The 26,650-nt window shown below is 44.8% G+C and overlaps 2 protein-coding genes and 1 long non-coding RNA gene across 6 annotated transcripts in view; 1 reads left to right on the forward strand and 2 right to left on the reverse strand.

The window, feature by feature from the left end:
• Positions 1 to 168: 168 nt before the first annotated feature.
• Positions 169 to 20,887, forward strand: Lrrc41 (leucine rich repeat containing 41). Of its 2 annotated transcripts, none has more exons than XM_052177051.1 (10): positions 169 to 415; positions 4,322 to 4,408; positions 5,709 to 5,779; positions 12,740 to 13,862; positions 16,965 to 17,225; positions 18,739 to 18,903; positions 18,994 to 19,092; positions 19,625 to 19,747; positions 19,997 to 20,072; positions 20,173 to 20,887. In XM_052177051.1, exons 1-10 carry the CDS (start codon positions 217 to 219, stop codon positions 20,390 to 20,392), a joined length of 2,424 nt encoding a protein of 807 aa, XP_052033011.1. In that variant the 5' UTR covers positions 169 to 216; the 3' UTR covers positions 20,393 to 20,887. The 2 variants fall into 2 exon arrangements, with proteins under 2 accessions (XP_052033011.1, XP_052033012.1); XM_052177052.1 differs by lacking the exon at positions 169 to 415 and adding an exon at positions 582 to 1,105.
• LOC127681110 (uncharacterized) lies at positions 2,630 to 20,002 on the reverse strand. The gene is made up of 3 exons (XR_007977078.1): positions 19,839 to 20,002; positions 4,683 to 4,852; positions 2,630 to 3,509 (listed from the first exon to the last, which is right to left on the reverse strand). It is a non-coding gene; the product is annotated as an uncharacterized LOC127681110 (long non-coding RNA).
• Positions 20,824 to 26,650, reverse strand: part of Rad54l (RAD54 like) — a 32,216-nt gene continuing 26,389 nt past the window's right edge. For 2 of the 3 annotated variants that reach the window (XM_052177053.1, XM_052177054.1), the window contains 9 exons: positions 26,437 to 26,563; positions 24,547 to 24,621; positions 24,269 to 24,399; positions 23,669 to 23,779; positions 23,375 to 23,498; positions 22,993 to 23,071; positions 22,532 to 22,711; positions 21,304 to 21,467; positions 20,824 to 21,217 (listed from right to left, as the gene is read on the reverse strand). In XM_052177053.1, coding sequence (XP_052033013.1) covers positions 21,007 to 21,217; positions 21,304 to 21,467; positions 22,532 to 22,711; positions 22,993 to 23,071; positions 23,375 to 23,498; positions 23,669 to 23,779; positions 24,269 to 24,399; positions 24,547 to 24,621; positions 26,437 to 26,563 — 1,202 coding nt within the window. In that variant the 3' untranslated portion in view covers positions 20,824 to 21,006. Of the gene's footprint in view, positions 21,218 to 21,303; positions 21,468 to 22,531; positions 22,712 to 22,992; positions 23,072 to 23,374; positions 23,499 to 23,668; positions 23,780 to 24,268; positions 24,400 to 24,546; positions 24,622 to 26,436; positions 26,564 to 26,650 lie in introns of those variants that run through there. The other variant, XM_052177055.1, reaches the window with a different exon arrangement.

Consider the following 26,650-nt stretch of genomic DNA (forward strand, 5'->3'; position numbering starts at 1 on the left):
ACATCCTTTTGGTCACTTCATGCCCAAATGTATTGATGTAAAGTAGTTTTCCAAGTAGTATTTTTTAAGATACTTAAAATATCTGCTAATTTGTTTGACAGTCTTTTAATGTAGTTCCTGTCCTTACCCATATCACTTATGGAGCAGTCCTAAAAGCTGACCTCTTCAAGATGGCGGTCTTCGGGTGTCATTCTCGGGCTCGCGCACCTCCCCAAGATGGCGGCGCCCGAGGCCTGGCGCGCCCGGAGTTGCTGGTTCTGTGAGGTAGCGGCAGCAACGACCATGGAGGCCACGTCCCGGGAGGCGGCGCCAGCGAAGAGCTCGGCCTCGGGCCCCAGCGCTCCCCCCGCCCTGTTCGAGCTGTGCGGGCGGGCAGTGAGCGCCCATATGGGGGTTCTGGAGAGCGGGGTGTGGGGTAAGTCGCGGAGTGGGGGGCTACCTCCAGCAGCGAGCGGGGGCGGCCCAGCGGCTAGGGGGCGCGGGGGGCGAGGCCGAGAGGCCCGGGGCAAGGCCCAGCCGGGAGCACCGGGAGTTGGATGATTGAGTCGGGGCTTTAATTCCTTGGCTGACAGGGCTGGACAGAGTGAAGACTGAGACCAGTGAGCCAGTGAACCCGACCACGGCTTGCCCGGGGGCGCGGGGGGCGAGGCCAGAAGGCCCGGTATGGTGCAAAGCTGGCAGGGCCCTAGCGACGGGGGCTGGAGTGGCAGGCCGGAGCCACAGGCTCGGAACTGACACTGGGCTGGACCGAACTGAACTGAGGAGTCTCGGATACCGAGCCGGCCGGCAGGGATGGCCGGGCTGCCTCGGGGCAGGGGCCGAAATTGGCAGGCCCGACCGGAGGCCAGGAGGCCAGGCCCGGAGCCACCTGCACCGCCGGCCCAGGGCCTCGGCTGTCTGCGGGGCACTCACGGGCAGCCTGACTCCCGAAGCCCAGCGGATGGGCGGGGTGAGACAGCCCAGCGGAGAGCCAGCGACTGGAGTTGGGGGAGAACCGAAAGGCTGGGGGCGCCGTGGCCTGTTTGACGGCCCGAGGGCTGAAGGGAGCGCACCGACGCCCTAGACCTCACGGCTAAACTGAGCTGCCGATCCGCCCGCGGAGCAGGTAGCGCTGGAGGCCTCTTGGATGGGCCAGGGTGGTGAAGAAGCGTGAAAGTGAGCGGAGGGTCCGGGAGAGGGTCTGTAAGCGCGGACAGGCTCGGAAGAGCGGCCGGCGGGAAGGGCCGAGGAGGCCTCAGGCGGGGCAGGGGCCAGGGTATTCCGGGCTGTGGAGCCGGAGTGGGATAAGACGCGTCATGGGGAAGAGGCCTTGGTCCGAACAGGAGGGAACCGAGGCTTGGGTCTGAGAGCGGCCGGTACCAAAGGGCTGGACCTGGCTGGACGGTCCGACCTGCGCTAAGGCCTGCAGCTCCCCACCAGATGGTCTCAAGGAGGCCCTGCTGTAGAGGATACCGCGGGCCAGTGGCCTGGCAACTTAAGAGGGAAAGGGTCCACGATGTGAAAAGTGATAGGAGAGTGTTAAAGAGAAAGTTAGGGCCTCTGAGGCAGTCCGGGCTTCAGGAGAGACAAGGGAGGCCTCCTGACAGAAAGGTGGTAGTGGAGTAGACTCAGGCTGAAGTTGGATGAAATCACAGGTCAGGCCAAATGGAAGGTGGAGGAGAAGAGAGTAACATTAGAGGAGGCTCCTGGTCTTGGAGAGTACAGGGGATGGATCCACCAGGAGGACCCAAGGTGGTGGTGACATCCTTGCCAGAAGGAAGGCCCTGGTCAGTTAAGACTTGAGTGAGGGTTTTGTTAAACCGTGAGGAGGTGGGTTTGAAGTGTTGCTGCTCCAGAATATGCTGTGAGGCCTAAGGTGGCCAGGTAGGCCGTGCTTTGGTTGGAGTTGGCCACCACTGCTGAGAAGGCCCAAGCGCCTTCCTGTAGGTGGGGGTGGGGGAGAAGAGATGGGTAAGAAGTCCTCAGGCCCTGTGTGAGTAGAGGAGATTATGGAGGCCCTGCGCCAAGCTGAGCAGAAAAAGGTCAGGCTGACCCTATGGTGAATGGGAGAAAGGCCTCAGTGGGGTTGAGCAGGGGCTCAGAGAAGTCCTGGAAATGTGGCAGCCTGTTATCAGCCTGGAGATTCTTCAGATGCTAATCTTGGCTAGAAGAGGAGTTGAGTGTTAATGGAGGCCCTGGCTTGCGAAGAGGAAGGGAAAAAGGAAAACAGTGGGACTGGAAGCAAGCAGCGATCCTGTCTTAAGAATAAGGAAAGGAACAGTAGAGTTTGTAGGTAGAGATAAGGATTCCCGGGGGAGATGTGAGGGGGACTGCTAAGCAGGAGGGAGCAGGGTTCAAAGAAAGGGGGAACTCTTTCATCACTACTTCATTACTCCTGGTGAGAGGAGACAGGAGAGCTGTAGTGGGCTAGATGCAGTAAATAGCTACTAATGCCCAGTAAGAGCTTGACTCTAGCCGGGCGGTGGTGGCGCACGCCTGTAATCCCAGCACTTGGGAGGCAGAGGCAGGTGGATTTCTGAGTTCGAGGCCAGCCTGGTCTACAGAGTGAGTTCCAGGACAGCCAGGGCTACACAGAGAAACCCTGTCTCAACAAAACCAAATCAAAAAAAAAAAAAAAAAAAGAGCTTGGCTCTAGTAAGAACTTTTAGAGGTGCCAAGAAAAAGGACTGTCGCGCAGCTATTTCAGAGGGAAGTCTCAGGGTGAGCTAGGAAGCAGTCAGGGAGGACTTCCTGGAGTTAGTGGGCCAGCACTGGTGAGAAGGGAGTAAACGGAGGCAGCACAGAGTGGGGTGAAAACACACTGCTGTCAGCCCCAGCAGCCTAAAGTCCACTTCTGGGACCCCACCAGGAAAATTGACTCCTGCAGATTGTCCTCTGACCTCATACCTGCTATGCCATATCTCAATGAGAAAAGTTCAGTAGAATAAGGTGTGTGACCTTAAATACCAGGATGTGACATTCGAACTTTATCTTGAATGAAGTAGAGAGCTTTTGAAAGGTTTTGAGCAGGGTATGCCATCAGGAAGAGCAAGGTTGAGAGAGAGAGAGAGAATATAAAGACAGAGGTCAAAGAAACATTTTGTCAGATGATAGACCTACATCACTGTAATAGCACAGGGAATTAATGTTCTCATTCAACAAGTACAGTGAATATTAATGAGTTCCTAATAGATACAAAAAAAGTACACTAGATTCTTGGGCCTCATGATTCAGTTATTCTTCAAGTAAAGGAAAAATACACTTGAGGGAAAGCTGTATGTGCAGACTCACAACTGTAATCCTAGTTCTCAGGAGGCTGAGGCAGAAGGATTGCCTCAAGTTACAAGGCAGCTAGGAGTGAGACCCTGTCTTTTAACAACAGAGGTGCTGGAGAGAGAGTATTCCTTTTACACAGGACAGGACAGTGTGATTCCTAGCACCCATATCAGATCGAAACTGCATAGAACTCCAGTTCCAGTGGATCCAACACCTTTTGGCCTCTACAGGCACCTGCATTCACTTGCACATACCTCGATATAAACACATACATATACACACAGTTTTAAAATAAAATTTTTTAAAAAGTAGATCAAAGAATGAAAGTTTTGATATAACTACAAGATAGATCATAAGCTTAATAGAATAGAGATGCATAGACAGAATGAACATAATAATAGCCAGTATTCATTGATCTTATTATGGGCAGGTATTATGTTAAACAAATTACAAGCATGATCTTTAATGTCATGAGGTAGTCATTTCTAATCTAGTCCCTCTTCACACAACCCCCAATATACACAAAATTATTTTGTTTTATCGAGTCAGGATTTTGCTATATTATCCCTGGCTGTCCTGGTACTCATTATGTAGCTCCGTCTAGGTTGAACTTGCAGCAATCCTCCTGCCTCTGCCTCCCAAATGCTGGAGTAAGATTTTTCCCAACTTCTTTATTTTTTTAGACTAGCACTGCTTTTGTAATGAGGCCAAGGGGGAAGAATAAAGGCAATCCGAAAGACTAGAGTAACGAGACTTCACAATCAGGGCTAGCCTTGAGTTCCTGATCCTCTGGGTTCCAAGAAAAACTGGTTTGGTTTTTAAGGTATAATGAATTTAGAGACAGTTACCTTTAATGTTCACAGGTATTTACTATCTTCCTAGGAAGGTAATAGCTCAGAGTATATACTCAGAGCCCAATGTTCCTTGGGCAGAAGTATACTGACTTCAGTGAGCAAGCAGTTCAATTTGTTTAGCTCATCCTTTCCTCTGAATTTCCAGCTGCCTTAAGATAATGTTTAGAACTCAAGAAGGGAAAAAAGTAAACCCTGTGTTTTGGTTTTTGTAGCCCTCCCAGGCCCAATACTTCAAAGCATCTTACCTCTGCTCAATATATATTACTTGGAGAGGATTGAGGAAACTGCTCTCAAAAAAGGTAAGTGTCTTTCTTACTCTTTCTCAGTCGATGATTGTGAACAAGGCACCATGATATTCTTCAGGTAACTGATAACCAATTAGAACTTCGTGCCTTTCAAAAAAAGTACCTTAGCTTGGTGTGGTGTTATGCACCTTTAATCTGAGAATTTAGGAGGCAGAGGCTGGTTTATTTCTATGAGTTTGACGCCAGCTGCTCTACAGACTCAGTTCTAGGCCACCCAAGGCTACATATTGAGACCTTGTCTCAAAGAAGAAAAGATAGAAATACTTACATAGTATTGGAGAGATGTCTTAGTGGTTTAAGAGTACTTGCTGCTCTTAGGAAGAACCTGGGTTTGGGTCGCAACACCCATATGGCAGTTGACAATGACATGACTCCAGTTGTAGCAATCCAACATCCTCTTCTGGCCTCTTCCAGAGGCCAGAATTGAACTCAGCACCTCTGGAAGAGCAGATCATGCTTGTAATTTGTTTAACATAATATTTACTCATAATAAAATCAATGAATACTGGCTATTATTATGTTCATTCTGTCTATGCATCTTCTATTAAGCTTATTATATACCACATGTCTGTGGGTATCAGACATCTGGTATATAATATACTTGAAGGCAAAACATACCACATGAAAAAAAGAAATACATCTGTTATAAAAAGTACTTTCACATCTATTTCCTTATATTTTTTCCTAGTGTCCTATAACACATGTATACCATCACTTTTATGCTGATAAAACACAAACAAGCTATAACTAGAACTTTTGGACATTAGTGTTTCTTTTCTTTTTTTTTTTTAAGATTCTTGTATTTTATTTATATGAGTACACTGTAGCTGTCTTCAGACACACCCATTACAGATGGTTGTGAGCCACCATGTGGTTGCTAGGAATTGAACCCAGGACCTCTGGAAGAGCTCTTAACCGCTGAGCCATCTCTCCAGCCCCTAGTTTTTCTATTTTAACAAGTTCTTTCTCAATGGCTAATATTTATGTAACCTTGATTGACCAAGCAGTTCTAGGTACTTAATCCAAAGAAATTCATTTACTCACTTGATTTCAACAGCCCTAAGAAATAGATATTAATTATATGTTATAGATGAGGAACCAAGTAGCTTTCCCATAGTCATAAAGCTTTAGAATAGTTTATTAATATTCAAACCTCAATCATCTGTCCTTAGAGTCAATCTTAATTAATCAGATAACTGTATTGCTCCTCTGAAGTCAGAGAACAATATGAAAAGCTGATATACTTCATTCATGGTGGGCAGCAGGCAGCCCACTGTAATACCTCTTCCCACAGGTCTCTCTACTCAAGCCATATGGCGCCGACTCTGGGATGAGCTGATGAAGACAAGGCCTTCCAGTTTGGAGGTAAGTCCAAGTACCAGGAAGAACTCCAGCCTAACCTTGCATAATAGAAGCAAGTAGAACATATATCCACAAACTAGAAACTACTCAACTGCAGGGAGTGGATTTGGGAGCTGAGCTCAGGTGATTTTTCACACAGTTTTGGCTCATTTGACTTTTAGGATTTACTTGTTCACCATGATAACAGGGTACACAAAACAGAAAAGGCTATGAGCCCCATGGAATGCAGACCCATGATTCCTTGAGTTTTTGACAGAATTCATGCAAAAAAAGTAGCAAAGAATTAAAATAACAGAACAAACGAACTCATCTTTGCTTAGTTCAAAAAAATCAGTTTGCAAGGCCTTGGTACATTCCTCTAGTTTAGGAGAAGGATTAAGTGGGAGGGTCTGGAGAGTCATGGCCTAGCGGTCAAGAGCATTGGCTGTTTTTATAGATAACCTAGGTGCAGGTCCCAGCACTGGCATGGCACCCCACACCTGTCTGTAAATACTTCCAAGAAACCCAGTGCCCTTTTCTGGCCTCACTGAGCACCAGGCATGTACATGGTACACAGATAAGCATGCAGGCAAAACAACCATACACATAAATTAAACCACTAGTCATGAGTGGTTGAACTCTCTCATCACTACTTCATTACTCCTGGTGAGAGGAGACAGGAGAGCTGTAGTGGGCTAGATGTAGTAAATAGCTACTAATGCCCAGTAAGAGCTTGGCTCTAGCTGGGTGGTGGTGGCGCATGCCTGTAATCCCAGCACTTGGGAGGCAGAGGCAGGCGGATTTCTTAGTTCGAGGCTAGCCTGGTCCATAGAGTGAGTTCCAGGACAGCCAAGGCTACACAGAGAAACCCTGTCTGGAAAAACAAAACCAAAAAAAAAAAAAAGAAGAAGTTCAAGATTATTCTTAGCTACATATTAAGTTTCAAGGCCAACCTTCACTATGTAAAACTGAGACCCTGTCTTAAAACCTCCTATGAAGTAAAAAATATTCAATGTCATAATAATATGTGGAAAAGTAGAATTTTACCTCATGTTGGCAAACCTCTTTTTGGTTACAGAATGTCATTCAGATATCAGATGCCTGAAACTTGTGCCTCAATGCTTTATTGGTTGAAACAAACTATCACAATATTTATTATTCATTCATCCATCCATCCATTTATTTATTTGTTGAGGCAGGATCTTAACTATATAGTACTGGACCAGGTTTACTCTATCAGGCTCACAAGATGCTCCTGTCTCTGCTTCCCAAGTTCCGGAATTAAAGGTTTGTTCCAGACACCTGGCCTGTTATAACTCCTTAATGAGCAATCTAGTTATGTAAGCCTTTGAAATATTCAGGTCTTTTGACTAGAAATCAGCAACAGGTATACTAAAATTGGAATAATACAGAGATTAGCATGGATGCTTCATAAACATAAAATCATGAAGTACTGGTTTTTCTGTGACCCAGGGTCACACTGGGTAGACCAGACTGGTCTAAAGTCACAGAGTCTTTGTCTCCTGAGTGATGTTATTTTGTTTTAAATTACTCCTTTTTGAAATCCATAGCATGTAAAAGTTGACATAATCATGAAAATTTATTAAGATTTATTAAATTTAATGTCAAAAACACTAGAAAATTGAAGCATTCTTAAGACTAAAGGTCTGGCTTTGTAGTAGAGCACTTTCCTAGCATATGCGAGGTCCAGCAGTCCACCTCTAAAATAGGAAAATAATAGTCAATAACAGAATTGTTGCATCTTATATTTCAAATACTAAAATCATTCTAAAAATATGTTGTTGGGTATGGTGGTACAAGGCTATCTTGAAAGAATAAAATAAAAACATTTAAATGCATGGCATACTGCTCAAATTTGTCTCAATGTCATAAAACCCCATATGTATATAGCATTATACATGTACTCCAGAGTTAGCCTATACCTGATTTTTAGTTCCCAATCATTTTTCTTCTTTTTTTCCTCTTCCAGGGATACAGAATAGTCCAGAATTTGACATATTATTGTTCTACAACTTCTAACAAAACTAGGTTATCTGAATTCCTAGAGATAGGAATGTTTGCCTTTATACCAAGGAAGTTGGGGAGCACAGTATGCACCTAGGCTGACTCCAAGGGGTCCAAGCTGTGAGAACTGTCACCCTTATGAGAGCATCCAAAATAAACATATGTCAACAGGACCAGCCTGTGGTCGTTTCATGTGTGCTCAATGTGTTCACACCAGGATCAGGTGTACCTTCCTTACTGAGCAAAAAAAAATTGTGAAAGTGAAGTCACATGCAGAGTCAGAGCCAAATTCAAAGGAACTTTGGAAGGATGGAGAGATGCCTCAGTGCTTCAGAGTCCTGGCCACTTTTCCAAAAGAGCCATGTTTAGTTTCTACATGCACACCATGTGTTACAGCTGTCTGTAAGTTTAGCCCCAAGGGTCTAGTACCCTGTTCTCACTTTCTCAGGCACTGGACAGAGAGACCTAAATGAAAGCAAAACCCCTGTACACATAAAAAAAAAAAAAAAAAAAAAAAAAAAAAAAAAAAAAAAACCCTCAGAGCCTTTTTTTAGGTAGAGAAGGAGGAAAAATGGGCATGGTATTGAAAGCATACCTGTAATCCCTACACTTAAAGAGGTAGAGGTAGAAAGGGTAAGGAATTCAATTCAATTCAGTAACTAGTGATCTTGGGACCAGCCCTGGCAACAGAACCTCAAACCCTTTCTCAACAACAGCAAATAAATGAAATTGGATGCAGAAGAGAAATGGGCAAAATCTGTGAACATGTAGTGATACTAACAGGAAGTATTTAGCCCTCATTTATACACTTATTCCCATCACTATCAGTGTCCGAGCTGTGAGCTCATGGAAGACAGGCCACTGTGCACAAATGCCATCTCATTAGCAGTGCATCATTCCTGTCATCCTCATGCAAGAGGGTTTAATTCAGTTTGTATTGTACTCTAATCCACAAAATGAGTTTCTTGGATGAGATTTCTCAGATATGTTTCAGCATCAATTTTTTTTGCATTATTTTAAAAGTAGCAATGGAATAAAATAACTTGTTAAGAATTCATGAGAAGCCATTGTGAAAACCATTATAACTATATATTTAACCTTCACAATTACTGTGTTGGTATAAATTTTACAGATGGGATCCCTCTTGATTGATAATCAGCTGCTGTGCCAGTTAACCCTTTGTCTTTTAAAGTGCTTTTACTTCATCTTATCCATGTAACAATCTTCATCATAAAGCAGGCGATAATATCTCTATCTTAGAAAAGAAAAGGACCAAGTATACGAAGGAGAACGGAAGCCTGTACTGAAGTCAGCAGGCTCTACTACGCCTTAGGAAAGGATGGGGACTAGATACTGATGTCACATATCTATAGTTCCAGCACTTGGCAAACAGGCAGCAGAATTAATGTAAGGTCATATGGCTGTATCTACAAAACAAAAACCTTCAGTGCTTATAAGAGCAAAGTCACTTGTTTGACATGTCTGGCAACTTGACTGAGGTTGAGTTCTAGAACATACATAAATTTAAAACTGACTCTACTAAAGTTGTCCTCTGACCTACACACACATACACACATACACATTGCAGCACATGAACTTCCCTAGCCCACAACCATAAAACTTAATCTGAGCCGGGTGGTGGTGGCATAAGCCTTTAATCCCAACACTTGGGAAGTAGAGGCAGGCGGATTTCTGAGTTCGAGGCCAGCCTGGTCTACAGAGGGAGTTCCAGGACAGCTAGGGCTACACAGAGAAACCCTGTCTCAAAACAATAACAACAACAAAAAAAACCCAAACAAACTTAATCTGAAAAAAATAAATTTTGGGGCTTGGTGTCTTTCAGAGTTAAGTAGCCCTTCCCAATCTCTGGTGAACAGTAGAATCATTTGGGGAAAACAGTTTTAAAAATAAAGATGCTAAAAAAAAAAAAAAAAAAAAAAAGTAAAAAAAAGCCGGGCGGTGGTGGCTCACGCCTGTAATCCCAGCACTTGGGAGGCAGAGGCAGGTGGATTTCTGAGTTCGAGGCCAGCCTGGTCTACAGAGTGAGTTCCAGGACAGCCAAGGGCTATACAGAGAAACCCTGTCTCGAAACAAAACCAAATCCAAAAAACCAAAAAAAAAAAAAAATAAAAAAAAAAAAAAAATAAAGATGCTTAGCTAGGCCTGGTAGCACACGACTTTAATTCTTGCAGAAGCAGACAGAGTGAGTTCTAGGACAGCCAGGATGGTTACAAAGAGAAACCTTGTCTTGATAAACCAAAAAGTAAAGATGTATGGACCTTGCTTCACATGGTACATGTAGAATCACCAAGTCTGGAAAGCTGATGTGCATTTTGGGATGGTAGAAGAAAACAACTACATAGGAAATTTGGTGTACATAAAATATTGAAAATCTGGGCAGCAGCGGTGCACACCTTGGATCCCAGGAACAGCTGGTTCTCTGAATTCAAGGCTAGTTGTAAGATAACCAAGGCTCTACAGAGAAACCCTGCTTCAAGAAGAGACAGAAGAGGGCTGGAGAGATGGCTCAGAGGTTAAGAACACTGGATGCTCTTCCAGAGGTCCTGAGTTCAATTCCCAGCAACCACCTGGTGGCTCACAATCATCTACATCTATAGAGGGAACTGATGCCCTCTTCAGGCAGGCAGATGTATATGCAGCAGAGCCCTCATGCATTAAATAAATAAATAAACTTTTAAAACTTACATTAAAAGAAATAAAATAATAAAGAAGAGACAGAAGAAAGAAAAATTGTTCCCTTCAGACCTTGTTTTTCTGAGACAGGGTAAATGTTGGGTGGGCATGACACCTGCCTATAATCCCAACACAGAAACACGGTTCCCAACTTAAGGTGGCTAAAGTAGTTAGATCAGCTCTGGGTTCAAATGAGACCCTACCTTAAAAAGTGAAGCAAGCAAAGTGTCAAAAGCACCCAGTATCAATTTTGGCAACCACAGGGACACATGTATAACACATACACACAAAGATTGCTCCTTGGAACCAGATTTCTTGGGTCCAAGTCTTGATTGCTAGCTTACCTGTACAGTAACTGGTGATAATGTCTGTCCTCTCTCCAGGTTTAGGTTTTTATTTTAGCTAGGGAAAGTCAGTAGTAGTACTGGCATGTAGTAGGAACTGGCATGTGCAGATCTAGGTTTGATTCCCAGCACTCAAGATTTTTATTTCAATTGGGTTCTGGCTTTGGTTCCAACATTGCCTCCTAAAAAAAGCTCACACCTATAGCTCCAGCTACAGGGACTTCAACACCCTCTTTGGACCTGTCCAGACACTCATACTGACCTGTATATAAACACTAGATACAAGTGTCCTATAGCAGGTTTTACTTAATATGCATACAATAGACTGTTAGGCTTAGGGGATAGCTTAGTCAGGAAAGTGTCTGATCCCCTGAGCTCCCTTGAAAGTGGTTCACTAGGTAAGTCTGATGACCTGTTTGGAGCTCTAGAACCCATATAAAGGCCAGACAGCATAGCTGTTTGTAATCCCAGTACACCCCCACAGAGAAATGGGAGAATTCCCAGAAACTCATAGGACAACTATCCTCAGCCCTGGCTGTCCTGGAACTCATTGTAGACCAGGCTGGCCTCGAACTCAGAAATCTTCCTGCCTCTGCCTCCCAAGTGCTGGGATTAAAGGCGTGCGCCACCACTGCTCAGCCCTCTGCTTTTTTTTTTTTTTTTTCAATTTTAAGATTTATTTCATATATGTGAGTACACTGTTGCTGTCTTCAGACATACCAAAAGAGGGCATCAGATCCCTATTATAGATGGTAGTAAGCCACCATGTTGTTGCTGGGAATTGAACTCAGGACCTCTGGTAGAGCAGTCAGTGCTCTTAACTGTGAAGCCCTCTCCCCAGCCCCCAGCCCTCCACTTTTTTAAGCAGTGTTTTTCTACAGTCCTGCAACTATGTAGATCAGGCTTTCTGGCTCACAACTGCTAGGATTAAAGGCATTCACCACCACCTCCAGCTCCTTTGGTGGGTTTTGGTGGTGGTGGTGTTTTTGTTTTTCCAAGGCAATGTTTTTCTATGTGGCCCTGGCTGTTCTAGAACTTGCTCTGTGGACAAGGCTGACCACAAACTCAGATCTGCCTTCTGCCTCCCAAGTGGTGCACATTTTTAATCCCAGTGTTGGAGAGGAACAGATCCCTTCAGCTTACTGGCCTGGTAGCATGACATATTCTCCAAGTCTCAACCCAGTAAGAATGGCTTATCTAAAAACGGTGAAGAGCAATGCTGGGTGACGCCCTCTGGCCTCTATGCTTGTATATACAGCCATAAGTGACAAAAGTTATCACATGCCAGACAAGGAACACTATACATTTATCCTACAGAAAGAACTAAAATACGTTCCTTCCTGTGTATATCCCTTGCTTATTTGTAAAATGGGGCCCACTAGTGTCCTGGCTGGTTTTGTGTGTCAACTTGACACAGGCTGGAGTTATCACAGAGAAAGGAGCTTCAGGTGAGGAAATGCTTCCATGAGATCCAGCTGTAAGGCATTTTCTCAATTAGTCATCAAAGGGGGAGAGGGCCATTGTGGGTGGGGCCATCCCTGGGCACCTAGTAGTCCTGGGTTCTATAAGAGAGCAAACTGAGCAAGCCAGAGCAAGCCAGCCAGTTACATCCCTCCATGGCCTCTGCATCCGCTCCTGCTTCCTGACTTGCTTGAATTCTAGTCCTGATGTCCTTTGGTGATGAACAGCAATGTGAAAGGTGTAAGTTGAACAAACCTAACTTGCTTCTTGATCAAGATGTTTGTGCGGGAATACAAACCCTGACTAAGACAAGTAGTAATGCATACCTCAAAGGTGTGAACACTAAATAAATTTTCGAATGTGTGTTAGACTGAAACCTATCTCAGTGAGTACTCAGAAATGTTTGCTGAAGGACTTAGAGGGCATTTGACAAATTTCTGGTGTTTTCTTTGCTCTTTAGAGTGTGACTTGCTGGCGAGCCAAGTTTATGGAAGCCTTTTTTTCCCATGTCCTACGTGGAACCATTGATGTGTCTTCTGATAAACGTCTTTGTGACCAACGCTTCTCACCTCTTCTGCACAGCTCCCGTCATGTTCGACAGCTAACCATCTGCAATATGCTGCAGGGAGCAACTGAGCTAGTGGCAGAGCCCAACCGCAGGGTTCTAGAGACCCTGGCCAGTTCTCTACATACCCTCAAGTTCCGCCACCTGCTGTTTTCTGATGTAGCTGCTCAGCAGTCACTGCGACAGCTGTTGCATCAGCTCATCCACCATGGGGCTGTTAGCCAAGTGTCGCTGTACTCCTGGCCTGTGCCCGAGTCAGCCCTTTTCATCCTTATCCTTACCATGAGTGCTGGCTTTTGGCAGCCAGGCCCTGGTAGCTTGCCTTGCCGCCTCTGTGGTGAAGCCTCCCGAGGCCGGGCCCCATCTAGAGATGAAGGGTCCCTTTTGCTGGGCTCTCGCAGGCCTCGGCGTGATGCGGCAGAGCGATGTGCTGCAGCACTAATGGCTACCCGGCGGAAGAGTGAAGTCAAGCAGATGCCCAGGGCTGTATCTACCACTCGTGTGACACGCCGCAGCACACAAGAGAGCCTGACAATAGGTGGAACAGACTCTAAGTTGTACCTCCCAGCCACCTCTTATGAGGCTTCTGGCACTAAGCAGCCATCATCCTCTGCTCCAGCTGCAGCCTCCTCTTCCACATCATCCAAACGGGCTCCAGCTAGCTCAGCCTCACAGCCTAAGCCCTTAAAGCGTTTTAAACGAGCTGCAGGGAAGAAAGGTCCCCGCACTCGTCAGGGGTCTGGTGCAGAGTCTGAAGACCTGTATGACTTTGTTTTTATTGTGGCTGGTGAGAAAGAGGATGGTGAAGAGATGGAGATCGGGGAAGTAGCTTGTGGAGCTCTGGATGGATCAGATCCCAGCTGTTTGGGGCTCCCAGCACTAGAGGCATCCCAGCGATTCCGCAGCATTTCCACCTTGGAGCTGTTCACAGTTCCTCTCTCCACAGAGGCAGCTCTGACACTGTGCCATCTGCTGAGTTCCTGGGTATCACTGGAGAACCTTACACTTTCCTACAATGGTGAGCACCTGAAGAACAGGGCCGGGCTTGCATCTCAAAAGCACTGGGCCTAATCAAGAGTGGGGAGTATGATTAAGGAGATGGAAATGTCCTTTGTGTCTCATGGAGGCAAAGAGATGGCACACAGTGTTAGGAAAGGAAAATGAGGTCTGTAGTCTGGATTTACTATTGGAAGAAAGGCTAAGGGGCTGAGAAGTCAGATAGATACAGAGGGCAATCCAGACACAGGCAAAGCAACTGACCAGGGCTTTCTTGGAAGGAAGAAAGGAAAGGAAAGGAAGGAAAGACAGATTAGAAACCTATAAGATAGTCTTCTGTCCTTATCCACTTAATCAGACACTGTCAGCAAAATTTACAATCTAAAACTACCTAAATTGCTAAGCATTACTACAGAAACCACATGATGTGCCATTCATAGCCATCAGCCTCCTGATAGCCCTCATTGTATCTGCAATTAACTCTCATTCCAATCTGCCAATTCCAAATTCTTACTTAGTAGATGACCTTATAAGTCATCAAAATATAAGTCATACATTCCTTCAACTAGCCTACTTCTGAGTTCCTCCTCAATGAAAAGATACCTTATCTGAAGAAGCAAATTCCTCATATTCTAGATCTATGTTTCCTTTCTCTGGAGAGACATGCTTCTCAAATGCTTTTAGCAGTTTTCATATATTTGGGCTATATCCAACATTAAATATTCTCAAAATACTAATCTATAACACTGACCGTATGAAGTGGCTTGCCCCAATAACCCTGCTTAGCAAACTGGAGAGCCAGTATTCAAGCCCAGATAACTTGACTTCAAAATCCATTGTTAAATCACTATACTCCCTTCTTTCTACTGCTGCTTCCACCACCAGAACATTAAATCCTGGTCTCCACCAACATTCTGTTTCCTTCCCTTCCCTCTTCAAGATGTAGTTATCTCTACTATCTGCGTTCAGGTGTCACTTAGACCTTCACCAGTGCACAGATAAAGGTATGGCGTCAGGGTCCTCCTTGCTTTTAGATTCCGTATTCACCTCTCAACTTCATCTTCCATTTACTATTTCTTCCTGAGGTGGATGTAGTGGTACATGTTTATTACAAACTTGGGAGGCTGAGGTAGACAGATTTCTGTGAATTCAAGGCCAGCTTGATCTACATGGCGAGTTCAATGATAGCCCCTAAAAGTACAAACAGCAAAACCCTATTTTTTTCCTGAAATATTTCCATTATCTCAATGGTTCTCTTTGTTATTATCAGCTTCTCAGAGCTCTCCCACTTATCTCCTTTTCCAGACAATTGTATCTACTCCTGTAATGTCAGTGGTTACTGACAGACACTAGCATCCCTCAGCTGAAGACACCAGTTCTTTTTTCCTGAACGTCCAGATCCATTTATTCAGCTTACTACTCACTATCATCCTTTCAACTCATTTCCAGCCTGGATAGACTGTCACTACACTGATCCTTCTGCGTACAAAGGCATCACAACTGACTCAGAGAAACAAAAGATTCTGTCTCTGTCAAGATGTTTAGTCACTAGGCCCTGCTTTTACATTTTCCAAATCCAGTTATATCTGTAACCTTAGTTCAGGTTGTTATTACTCCTCACCTGACTTAATTTCATCAGTCCTTCCTTCATACAACCCATTGTTTATACTCTACAAGTAAGTATTCCTTTAAACACACAGTTTTTCATCCATTTGTTCATTCACAGTCCAGTTCATTCACAGGCTAAGCATGGTAGTACTTTGGAAGTGGAGGCGGGAAGATAATGGTATTAAGGCTAAACTCACAGTCCTTCTGCCTCCACCTCCCACATGGGATTATAGGCATGCACCACCACACCTCCAGATTTTATCAGATTGTTTTGCTCATGTTCACTCCTGCTTGCCCTTCATGCTGTACCTACCGCGTATTCCAGCTTAGAACCTGTTGCTCAGACTTCAGGCCTCTAAATGTCAAGTTTTTTTCTTCCAACACTTTCTTCTCCCTTGTAGTTACCTCCTTTCTAGTATTTAAAGCTGCATTGAGACGCCTTACTGAGAAACCCCACCGTTCAATATGCATCCTTTACGCAGCCATTGTACTCCTGCTTCCTCAGCTCCTATTTTGTCTTATCAGGCTACATGGACAAGAATATTATGTGCTCCTTGTGTCTAGGAAAGGGAAAAAGTGCTGGTTAAAGTTTGCCTCAATAAATACATCAATAGCAGCCTACAATACAAAGAAAAAGGAACTGCTTTCCAAGGTTACTTAAGATTATTATTAAGCATGCTACCATGACTTTGAAAATTCTTTGTATTCATTCTGTGGAAAATGCTTTGGTTCTTTCTGGGTTTGTTTTTTGTTTTGTTTTTCTGTTACATCACACCCAACAACTGATGCATATTAGGCATGTACTCTACCACTGACCTAATGTGTGTGTGTGTATGTATGTGTATATATATATATATATATAATGTATGTATGTATTTTTTTTCTGTCAATCCTACGTATAGTTCACTGTGTTGGACCATCATTACTTCTCAGTTTACAAGTACACGCCATGACTTATGAGATCAAGCTCTTTACAGCTTAGCTTTCAAGACTTTCCACAATGTTGGACCTAGTACCTGACTGTAGAGCTGCGTGCAGACACCCAATCTAGTGTCCTACTCAGAACTTGCTTACTAAGAGGACCTGATTATCCAAAATTCTCTACCCCTTCAAGGCCATGTGTCTTTAGCAAACTGTAGATTCTATACACCTAGATACCTTCGCAGCTCTCTGGGCCCACTACCACTGGCACAGCCATAGCCTATCTTTCTGGAATCCTCCTGATGTCTCTAGAGTATAGCAGATAGCAATTCGCTAGTTACCCAAGTAAAAGGAAAGAATGGATGAATAAGAATTTCTTAAAAATATGACCCACAGCCAGGCATGGTGGTACACACCTATAATCATAGCCACGGAGAAGCAAAGGAAATATTACGGTCTAAAGCCTTGTCTTAAAAATACGGCATCTTACTGAAATCTCAAGACTTGGTAGTAGTCAGTAAAAATATTTATGGACTTTTCACTGAATATTCTGCTTAAATTTCCCAAATCTGTAACCAAATCTCTTTTGCCATAGGTCTGGGCTCCAATATCTTCCGCCTCCTGGACAGCCTACGGGCCCTGTCAGGCCAGGCTGGATGTCGCCTCCGTGCCCTGCATCTCAGTGACCTTTTCTCACCACTGCCCATCCTGGAATTGACCCGTGCTATTGTTCGAGCTTTGCCTCTGTTGCGGGTCCTGTCTATTCGTGTAGACCACCCAAGCCAGAGGGACAACCCTGCTGTACCAGAGAATGCTGGGTCCCCTGGACACATAATTGGGGATGAAGAAATACCAGGTGAAGCAGTGTGTATGCACATAACTCTAGTTATATGTACAGCTGCATGTGTATGGGTAGATGAAGGGAACTTCAATAACTGCAGATCCATTTCCTCTCAACCCTACTGTTATCCTGTTTCCTCCTTTACAAGACGCCATTCTTTAAAATAACCTTAGGTTACACAGATCCTGAGACTGCTGTGAGCATGACCAGGAGTGAGCATGACCAGGGCAGCTGTCTCCAGAAAAGATCTAAACTTCTAATTCCTAATCTAGATCTGGTGGTCCTTCATTAAGTTTCTATTTCCTTTTATGTCGCCTCTTTAGTGCTGGCTATCTGTATGTATGTATGTGTGTACATGTGTCTGTATGTATGGGGAGGCCACAAGTTGACACTGGATGTCTTTCTCTAGTCCTACTCTTAAAAATGTTGTTGTGTATGCGCACATATATACTACTGTAGAAATCAGGGGATACCTAGATTTATACAGCGAACACTTTCACCTCCTGAAAAAAAACCAAGGAGTTTTTGTTTGTAATTCAATTGAACTTAGGACTTCACACACGCTAGGCAGACATCCTACTGTTGAGCTATATTTCTAGCCCTCTTTTTTTTTTTTTTTTTTTTAAGATTTATTTCATGTATGTGGGTACACTATCACTTTCTTCAGACAACCCAGAAGAGAGCATTGGATCCATTACAGATAGTTGTGAGCTACCACATGGTTGCTGGGAATTGAACTCAGGACCTCTGAAAGAGCAATCAGTGCTCTTAACCGCTGAGCCATCGATTAAACCCCTCTATCTTATGTTTTTTGAAAATGTGTCTTTCTGAACCTGGGAGCTCACCAGGCTGGCTAGACTGGCTCACCAATGAATCCAAGACCTGCTTTACTCCACCTTTCCAGTGCTGGAATTCCGGGTCAGGTGTAGGCCACAGCAGGGCTACCATTTATGTAAGCTCTAGGAATCCAAACTCAGGGCTTCACACTTCTATGGCAAACAACCCCTAGGGTGTCCGCCCAAGCCCCCTGCATATTCTTTATTTGAATTGTCTTATCTCTGAATGTAGAGACAAGATTTTACGTTTAGTGGTCCATTTCTAGAACTTACATATAATGTCTGACACATAGCAGGAGCAGGACAAGATCAGAAAAGAGATAAACCATTTTCCTAGTGAGTTACTACATGTAGGAGTAGAGGGCCAGTAAGATAACTGAGCATGAAAAGGCACTTATCACCAGACCTGAAATATCCTCAGAATACACATGGTAGAACTGACTCTTGCAAGTTGCTCTCTGAACCCCACATGAGCACTCTGGTACACACATGCCCATACAAAAAATACATGGTTTTTGATTTTTTTTTTTTTTGGAGACAGGGTTTCTCCGTGTAGCCCTGGCTATCTTGAATCAGGCCAGCCTTAAACTCATACAGATCCACCTGCCTCTGCCTCCTGGTTCTGGAACTAAAGGTGTGTGCTACCAGTGAAGTAGAGAGAGCTAACTGGAATGTCCTCTTCTCACACACAGAAAACTGCCTAGAGCAGTTAGAAATGGGATTTCCACGTGGAGCCCAGCCAGCCCCACTGCTCTGCTCTGTTCTCAAGGCCTCAGGTTCGCTACAGCAGCTGTCACTGGACAGTGCCACCTTTGCCTCCCCTCAAGATTTTGGGCTTGTGTTGCAAGCACTCAAAGGTAGGAATGGTGAAGGTGGGAGGCAGGGACCTAGCATTGTTCCCTGGGAAAACTAAGTCCTACCCCTCATGGCTTATGTCTTCTATCCAGAATACAACCTATCTCTGAAGAGGCTGAGTTTCCATGATATGAATCTTGCAGACTGTCAGAGTGAGGTGCTCTTTTTGCTAAAGAATCTGACCCTTCAAGGTAAGATCCTAACCCAGAACCCAGCATTCCTGTGTCATTATAGCTTTGTCATTATCTCAGTCTGCAAACCTCTGTTTTCCTAGACTTATATCTTCCTTCACTATAAAGGATATAGAACCTGTATGACCTTCCTTCTAATATCCCAAATTTTATTACATCACCCAGTTTTGTTTTGTTTTGAGGGACTGTCAGAAATGATGGTAGCATCTGGTTGGGTTCAATTAAAAAAAAAGATAGTGGGGAGAAATAAACATGCTACTGTGTGATGATACTCACATGTAATGAATCTCTAACCCTGCAAAAGCATCAGTTACTATAGAGAGGGGGGAAGTGGATAAAAAATTATCCATGCAAAGATGTTCCTCAAACAGGCTCCTATTTAAATTGAGTTCCAGTATTGCTCGGATCATTATAGATTATTCTTTTCAGGTCTGTATAAATGTTCATAGTACCTTGCTAGGCCAACCTAGGACAGGAGGGACAGCACCACCCCTGCTTCAGTCATCTGAATATTGTACTTTTTTCTTGACAGAGATTACCTTCTCCTTCTGTCGTCTGTTTGAGAAGCGCCCAACCCAATTTCTTCCTGAGATGGTTGCTGCTATGAAGGGCAACTCTACACTGAAGGGCCTTCGACTACCAGGGAACCGCCTGGGTAGGGACCATACCCTGAAGAGGAAGGGAGGGAGGGAGGAAGGAAGGAACTAGGCCTTTGACCTAGAAACTTTTGGGGTAAAGGTACTGACCTGTCCACTGGTAAGGCTGAGGTTGCAATATAGGTATTTGAGCACTAGGTCTTCAGAACTGCTAGGATTAGGGTTCTCCCAAGTTGGAGCTGGGATGGGATACCCTTGTTTCCCTGTTAGTGGGTAGAGGTAATGAGTATTCCTCTCTCCCTCTCCAGGGAATGCCGGCCTGTTAGCCCTAGCAGACGTTTTCTCAGAGGATTCTTCCTCTTCTCTCTGTCAGCTGGACATCAGGTATGCTAGGGATGAGGAGACAAGGGATGGGGGAGAAAGGTATGATATAGACAGAAGCCTAGCTGCTTCCTGGATATCTAATTCATCTCTTCCCTACCAGTTCCAACTGCATCAAGCCAGATGGGCTTTTGGAGTTTGCCAAACGACTGGAGCGCTGGGGCCGAGGAGCCTTTGGTCACCTACGCCTCTTCCAGAACTGGCTGGACCAGGATGCAGTCACAGCAAGAGAAGCAATCCGGCGACTCCGGGCTACCTGCCACGTGGTTAGCGACTCATGGGACTCAACCCAGGCCTTTGCAGATTATGTCAGCACCATGTGATGGGGCCCATACCTCACAGGCCCATCCTCAGTACCATCAGCTTGCAGGGACTGAGCCGTGGGCTGCCCAGAATCCCCAACCACTGATTCTGTCATCCTCCTTTCTGCCACCTTGTCTATTTCTGTTTTGTTTTCATCTTCCCTTGCACTGAGGTCCTGGAGGCCTTGATAAGGCCCAGCAAAGGCATTCCCACAGCTGAGTTCAGAGGCTTTGGGCCCCTTCCTCAGTACTCTGGGAACCCCAGACCAGGAGGTTATGGGTCTCTATCTTCACTGAGGAAAAAGCCCCTACCCCTGCTCTGGGGTTTCCTGCTTCATTCCTCAAGCAGGCACCCAGGCTTTAGAGAAGTATAGGAATGCCTACCACCAGGCCCCCCCTCCTGGGCTTACCAGTCTGTTCCCAGGCCTCAGTCCCTTCCATGCCTTTATTCCTTTCTTTTTTTTTTTTTTAAACCAAAAAAGTTTTTCTTATAAAATAAATTTTGGGCAAACATCATGCAGCCCTTCTTGATGATTTTCTCCTAGAGAACAAAACTGAACAGAGCCTCATGAGGCAGAGAACCCTCTTTTCCCTCTATCCTTTGCCCAACTACTCCATCCAGACCAGCTTCGTTATCAGTGAAGACCCCGCTGCTCCTCATGAGAGCGCTGGTGGAAGACGAAGGTGATGGCTGTAGAGGAAGCATCCCAGGCAGCCTGGAGCACCTCATCCTGGAGCCCTCGCTTATCTGTGCTGTGGTTCCATTGAGCCAGGTCTGAAGTGCAGTCAGAACCATCAGGGGGTGGCCGGACCTGGCGGCCGTTTACACAACGGCGGCAATGCAATCTGGGGTCAGAGGACAGAGTTGTGGTCACTACAGATTTCTGTGCTGTTCAGGTAGCAAAGAGGCAATGACAAGGCACTCCACATACCTGTCATGTGTGTCACTGAGGCTGGCTTCATCCAGGGTAAACAGCTCTTTGAGCTCACCAAGAGAGAAGTGGCGCTCCACATCCTGCTCCTCGTCCACCACACAGCTGCTTAGAGCCTTCTTGTGGCTCTGACGCTGAAAGATCTTCTCTTCAATTGTTCCTGCCTAGAAATGGGATGAAATGTAGGACTCAACCATTCCTGTAGATGCTGAGGCAGCAGGAAAACCCAGGGGTTAAACGTCTTGAGAAAGGGCATCTCTGCCTCAGCTGGGATCCATTGTCCTAGTTCTAGAGTCAAGAATTGTGCTGCGTTGTCTGTCCCAGCCATATTCAGCATCAGTGGAGAGTGTCAGAGCCGGCTAAATGGGCTTAGGGTAGACAGATTATCTGTATCAAAGTGCCCTCCACACCAAGCTCAACTCTCATTATTCAGTATCATTTGACTATTTTATGTTGTCATATACTAGTAATAGGATGTAAGAAAGAATGAAGTATGAGCACTATTAGAGAGGTCACAGAACACTTCAATATACAGACTCTATAAATAAATTTGTACAATGGCAAAAATCTATAAGTAATACTCAGGGTCTCATGATAGGAATGATCAAAGAGTTGAATTCAGAAAGTATTAAAAACAGATTCTCTTTGAGCTGACTCCAGGAAAAAGAGGTGGACTTAGAAGCCAAGAGCAAAGTCAACAAACTGGGCACAATGGAGTGAGAAAAGAGGATCAGTTATTCAGGAGGCTGAGGCAGGAAGATTTCTTGGACAAGGTGGAAGATTCTAGAAACAGGATAAAGTAAATATGTGACTATAAGAAAGCTAGAAAGGATGAAAGAGTAAGATGATCCCTACTAAAGCCTTGAAAACCAGCTGGAGAGATGGCTCAGCAGTTAAGCGTACTGACTGCTCTTCCAGAGGTCCTGAGTTCAATTCCCAGCAACTACATGGTGGCTCACAACTATCTGTAATGGGATCCGTTGCCCTCTTCTGGTGTGTCTGAAGACAGCTACACTGTACTCATACACCTAAAATAAATCTTAAAAGCAGAAGGACTAAAAAGAGACACTGATCAGAGAAACCCTGTCTTGAAAAAAACAAATCCAAAAAAAAAAAAAAAAACCAAAAAACCAAACCAAACAAAAAACAAAAAAAGAGACACTGATAATGGTTAAAATGGTTTTGTTTCATGACCCACCCCTACTCTGACCACCATCACCATCCTTACAGAGAGTAGTCGGTAGATATAGCAGATCTTCTTTTGACCATCACGCCAGACTCGGGCCATAGCTTGTTCATCATTGGCTGGATTCCAGTCAGGATCAAACATGACCAGTCGGTTAGCACCGATAAGGTTAAGCCCACAGCCCCCAGCTTTGCTGCTCAGCATGAAAACAAAATCAGGGCTCTGGGAAGAAGAGAAACAGGAAAGGAGGGTATAGGGTCCACACATTTGAACCTAAAGTGGAATCCTTCTCAGCTTAGCCAACGTTTCCCTCTTCTATACTCACACTGAGGACCACAGGTTGGTCTGCCTACCATTCAATTTCCCAATCCACAAAGTCAGTTGCTAAGCTAGTCATCACCAGTCAGCTTCATCTTATCACCCCCACCAGAACACAAAGCAATAAAGCACAACCACCAGCCAGCTTCTCCGTCAGCACTCACTCACTGCACTGCTGAACTTACCGACGGGCTATTGAAGCGCTCCACAACCTTGGCTCGCTTCTTAATGGACATCGTGCCATCCAGGCGAACATACAAGTACCTTGAGGGAGATCCAATTATCAAGACCCAAGAAACATAAACCAATTGGAACTATGGCTACCAAGAAGACGAGATTCACCATGCTTGAGGCTGCTCATGCACAGTCTGAGGCTTCCCTACAAGAAGGGCAGGAATTCTGATCTGTGTAAAGACAGAGTTACTGTCATCACAGCCACGAGATAAGAGAAAATTCTCATATAGCTACACCTTGATAAACATCCAATAATCAGACAACTCTAATAGTCTTCCTAGAGTATCAGTGAGGAAGACATCCCTTTGCCAGCGTGGTTAGGCTCTTCCCTACCTTCGAACCCGGCAGAGCTTTTCAAAGAGATCCAATGTCTGAGTATAATTAGACACCAGCACGACCTTGTCACTGCTGCGGCTTCGAGTCATGGCCAGAATGTAATCAAGGACCAGCATCTTACCTGGGAAGAGTGGCTATTATCAGTCCTCACAGTGGTCATTCCAGTGGCCCAGGGTTGTTATACTTGATATCCTGCTTTCAGACAGGATAGCTTCAGCACAGAGGTTATTTCCTAGCCTTCTCCTATAGTTCTTCCTCCAAGGAGACCATCAGTTGATTGGGAGGGCTCACCTGACAACTGTGGCTCTACAGCTTTAGCGTTATAACCAGGCGGGAAGATACCCAAAGTGCCCTCAAAACCATCCTCCTCTGCCACACACTTGTCATAGATTAGAGCTGGATCTGAAAAACAAAAACAAACAAACAAAAAACCCAATCAACCAAATGAATCCATATCAAAATGCCCTTCATTATCGGAAGCTTGTACTTAAGTGCTCACCCTCTGAATATATGGTGCTGACACAGGCCTCACAACTAGACTCACTTGGGGTACACAAATTCCCACAGGGTGTAGCCAGTATCATCTGAAAGCCTCACCCCCACTCACTACAGTGTTCTCCCAACAACAGAAGGAGTCATCTGTACTTTTCTCTCTGCCTCGTGTTGTACAAGAGGATGGGTGCATACAGTCCAGCAGGTCTCAAGCATTAAGGATGGACTGGGCAGAAGACAGTGTAAAGTTTTCAAAGTAAAGGTATAATTCAGAAGAGTCCACACGTGGCCTCCATGGGCTCTCTAGAGAAGTTTTTTTATGAAAGTCACCAGCCTATTCACAAGAACTTCCACTCCCTGCTCACTCACACAGAATACACTGGGTATGGGTGCACTCACGATTACACAGCTTCTTTAGAGAGGTGATAGAAGACAGGGAAGACACACTCATCTTGCCCTCACGCAATTCTTCTTCAGGCTTAGCCTGTTTTAGAAATCTCTTGTATAGCTCAGTTTGAAGGGGTGTCAGCCTGAAAATAAAAGGGCAGTTAGCTCAACAGAAAAGACGGGAGCACACACACAGCTGCCGAGAACACTGAAATTCAGCCACACTTCAGCAGCTCAGCTTTAACTCACTGTAACCCACTCACTGTCCACCTTTCAAGCAAGTTCAGTACCTACAACAAACCACCTGCTCAATCTTCACTGGCAGATACTTAGAGAGGATATCAGATGTTCTCCGTATCAGGCACCTAGGGGAAACAGAAAAGGCACAAGGGAGGTGAAACTGATATCCATATCAAAATGCTAAAATAGAATAAAAGCTATCATTTATAGTTAGGTAGGAAGAGGTAGCCATGAAGTTGGGAGAGGAGAACATTGATAATGAAACTAACTAGAATAAAAGCTAAGGGACAAAAGACTCACTCTACTTACAGTAAGTCAGACCTACCATTTCTGAGATATAGTAGACTCATAATGTCAAATGAGATTTATTTATTTGTTCAATCATGGGAACAAAGTCCCCTTCAAAACTCCTTAGCTTAAACTGACAGCGCCTTCTGTTCCTTCCATTCAGTTTGTTGGCTGGTCTTTAAAAAAAAGCTAAAGTCTTTAAAGGCAGTGGTGGCACACGCCTATAATCCCAGCACTTGGGAGGCTGAAGCAAGTGTATTTCTGAATTCAAGGCCAGCCTGGTCTACAGAGTGAGTTCCTGGACAGCCAGGGCTACACTGAGAAACCCTGTGGGTTGGGGGGGGGGGGGGGGAAGGGAAGAAAGAAAGCAAGGTCTCACATTCATCGTGCAGCTGTCAAAAAAAGTAGATCACAAACTTCGCCCCACCCCTTTTTTTATGTGCATGAGTATTCTTTTTTTTTTTTTTTGGATTTGGTTTTTTCTAGACAGGGTTTCTCTGTATAGCCCTGGCTGTCCTGGAACTCACTCTGTAGACCAGGCTGGCCTCGAACTCAGAAATCCGCCTGCCTCTGCCTCCCAGAGTGCTGGGATTACAGGCGTGTGCCACCACTGCCCAGCTGTGCATGAGTATTCTTTTTGCATATATGTCTCTGCACTGTGTTCATGCCTGGTGCCCTCACATAGAGGGAGAGGGTATCAGTTCTCCTGGAACTGGAGTTGTGGATGCTACCATGTAGGTATTAGAAATCCTCTGCAAGAACAACCCATGTACTTAATCACTAAGCTGACTCAACTCGCCAGTGCCTAAATTATAGATTTTTATTGGATTTTTATTCTATCTGTATTTGAATAGGCACCAGCTGTTACATAACTCAAGAATCATCAAGCCCTTATCTCCTGAGCAGACCATGAAGAATAGACAGGCATCTTCTGAGCACCTACCTGGTCAGGCACAATAGCACATGCCTGTAATCCCATCATCTGGGAGGTAGCCTGGGATGCAGGAGATACAATATCAAGAGACAGGGAGGAGGGACAGCAGTTTCATAGGACACAATAAGTCTGCTATCTAAAATTGGTAGGAAGAATGAAGTTGGGAGGGCATAACATTGATAAAGAAGTTTATCAGCAGTTCATGCCAATAACAGGAATCCAGAATATACCTGCTCTTAGTTCATTTGAAACCCACTGGAGGGCTGGAGAGATGGCTCAGCGGTTAAGAGCCCTGGCTGCTCACACATATATAAAATAAATAAATCTTAAAAGAAAAGAAACCCACTGGGAGCCACACAAAACTTCTTTAGTTCTTTAACCCACCACACGACTAGTCTACACACAGAAAGCCTAATGTTTTAGGCTAAAAGCAACTGTCAAGAAGCTTCTGAAGCCCTAACAAGGATCCGTCTTGCTCAGGAAGACTAACCACAGAGGAGCTTCTTCCGGAGGCTGATAGAATAAAATCAGGCCACAGGGCTACTCAAAGAACTTACTCTGTACAACTGTTATTTATACAGTGACAACTCGTGGTACAGATCCCATTCCTGCTCTCAAACGCCAGCCCTTGCAGGCTCCACACAGACCAAGCCCACAGATCTAGCAGTTCTCAGACGGCCTGGAAAGCAATCTGGATAGGTAGAGTTGCGGCTGTTACCTATTCACGATGCTGATGAGCTCCCGCAAACGTTCCTCCCCAAGCTGCCTATCTGCCTCACTGGCAGCTGCATCTCGACTCTTCAAAATTGGCAACTCGAAATGCTTCTTGAATTCATGGGCAGTTCCTAAACAGAGGAGAGAATAGAATATTAAAGCATGTAAAGGTAGAATGGTTTTCTCAGTGCTAATGACAGACCACCTTGTGACCAGCC

This window comes from Apodemus sylvaticus, chromosome 3 (assembly GCF_947179515.1).
Source record: "Apodemus sylvaticus chromosome 3, mApoSyl1.1, whole genome shotgun sequence".
NCBI classification, from domain to species: domain Eukaryota; kingdom Metazoa; phylum Chordata; class Mammalia; order Rodentia; family Muridae; genus Apodemus; species Apodemus sylvaticus.

What these genes read in the sequence shown, in the direction of transcription:
- Lrrc41 (XM_052177051.1), top strand. Translation starts at nt 217, where the DNA reads ATGGCGGCGCCCGAGGCCTGGCGCGCCCGGAGTTGCTGGTTCTGTGAG. An exon ending in CCTTACACTTTCCTACAATG is followed by an intron (nt 13,863 to 16,964) that starts GTGAGCACCTGA and finishes CTTTTGCCATAG; the next exon opens with GTCTGGGCTCCAATATCTTC. An exon ending in CTCTGTCAGCTGGACATCAG is followed by an intron (nt 20,073 to 20,172) that starts GTATGCTAGGGA and finishes CTTCCCTACCAG; the next exon opens with TTCCAACTGCATCAAGCCAG.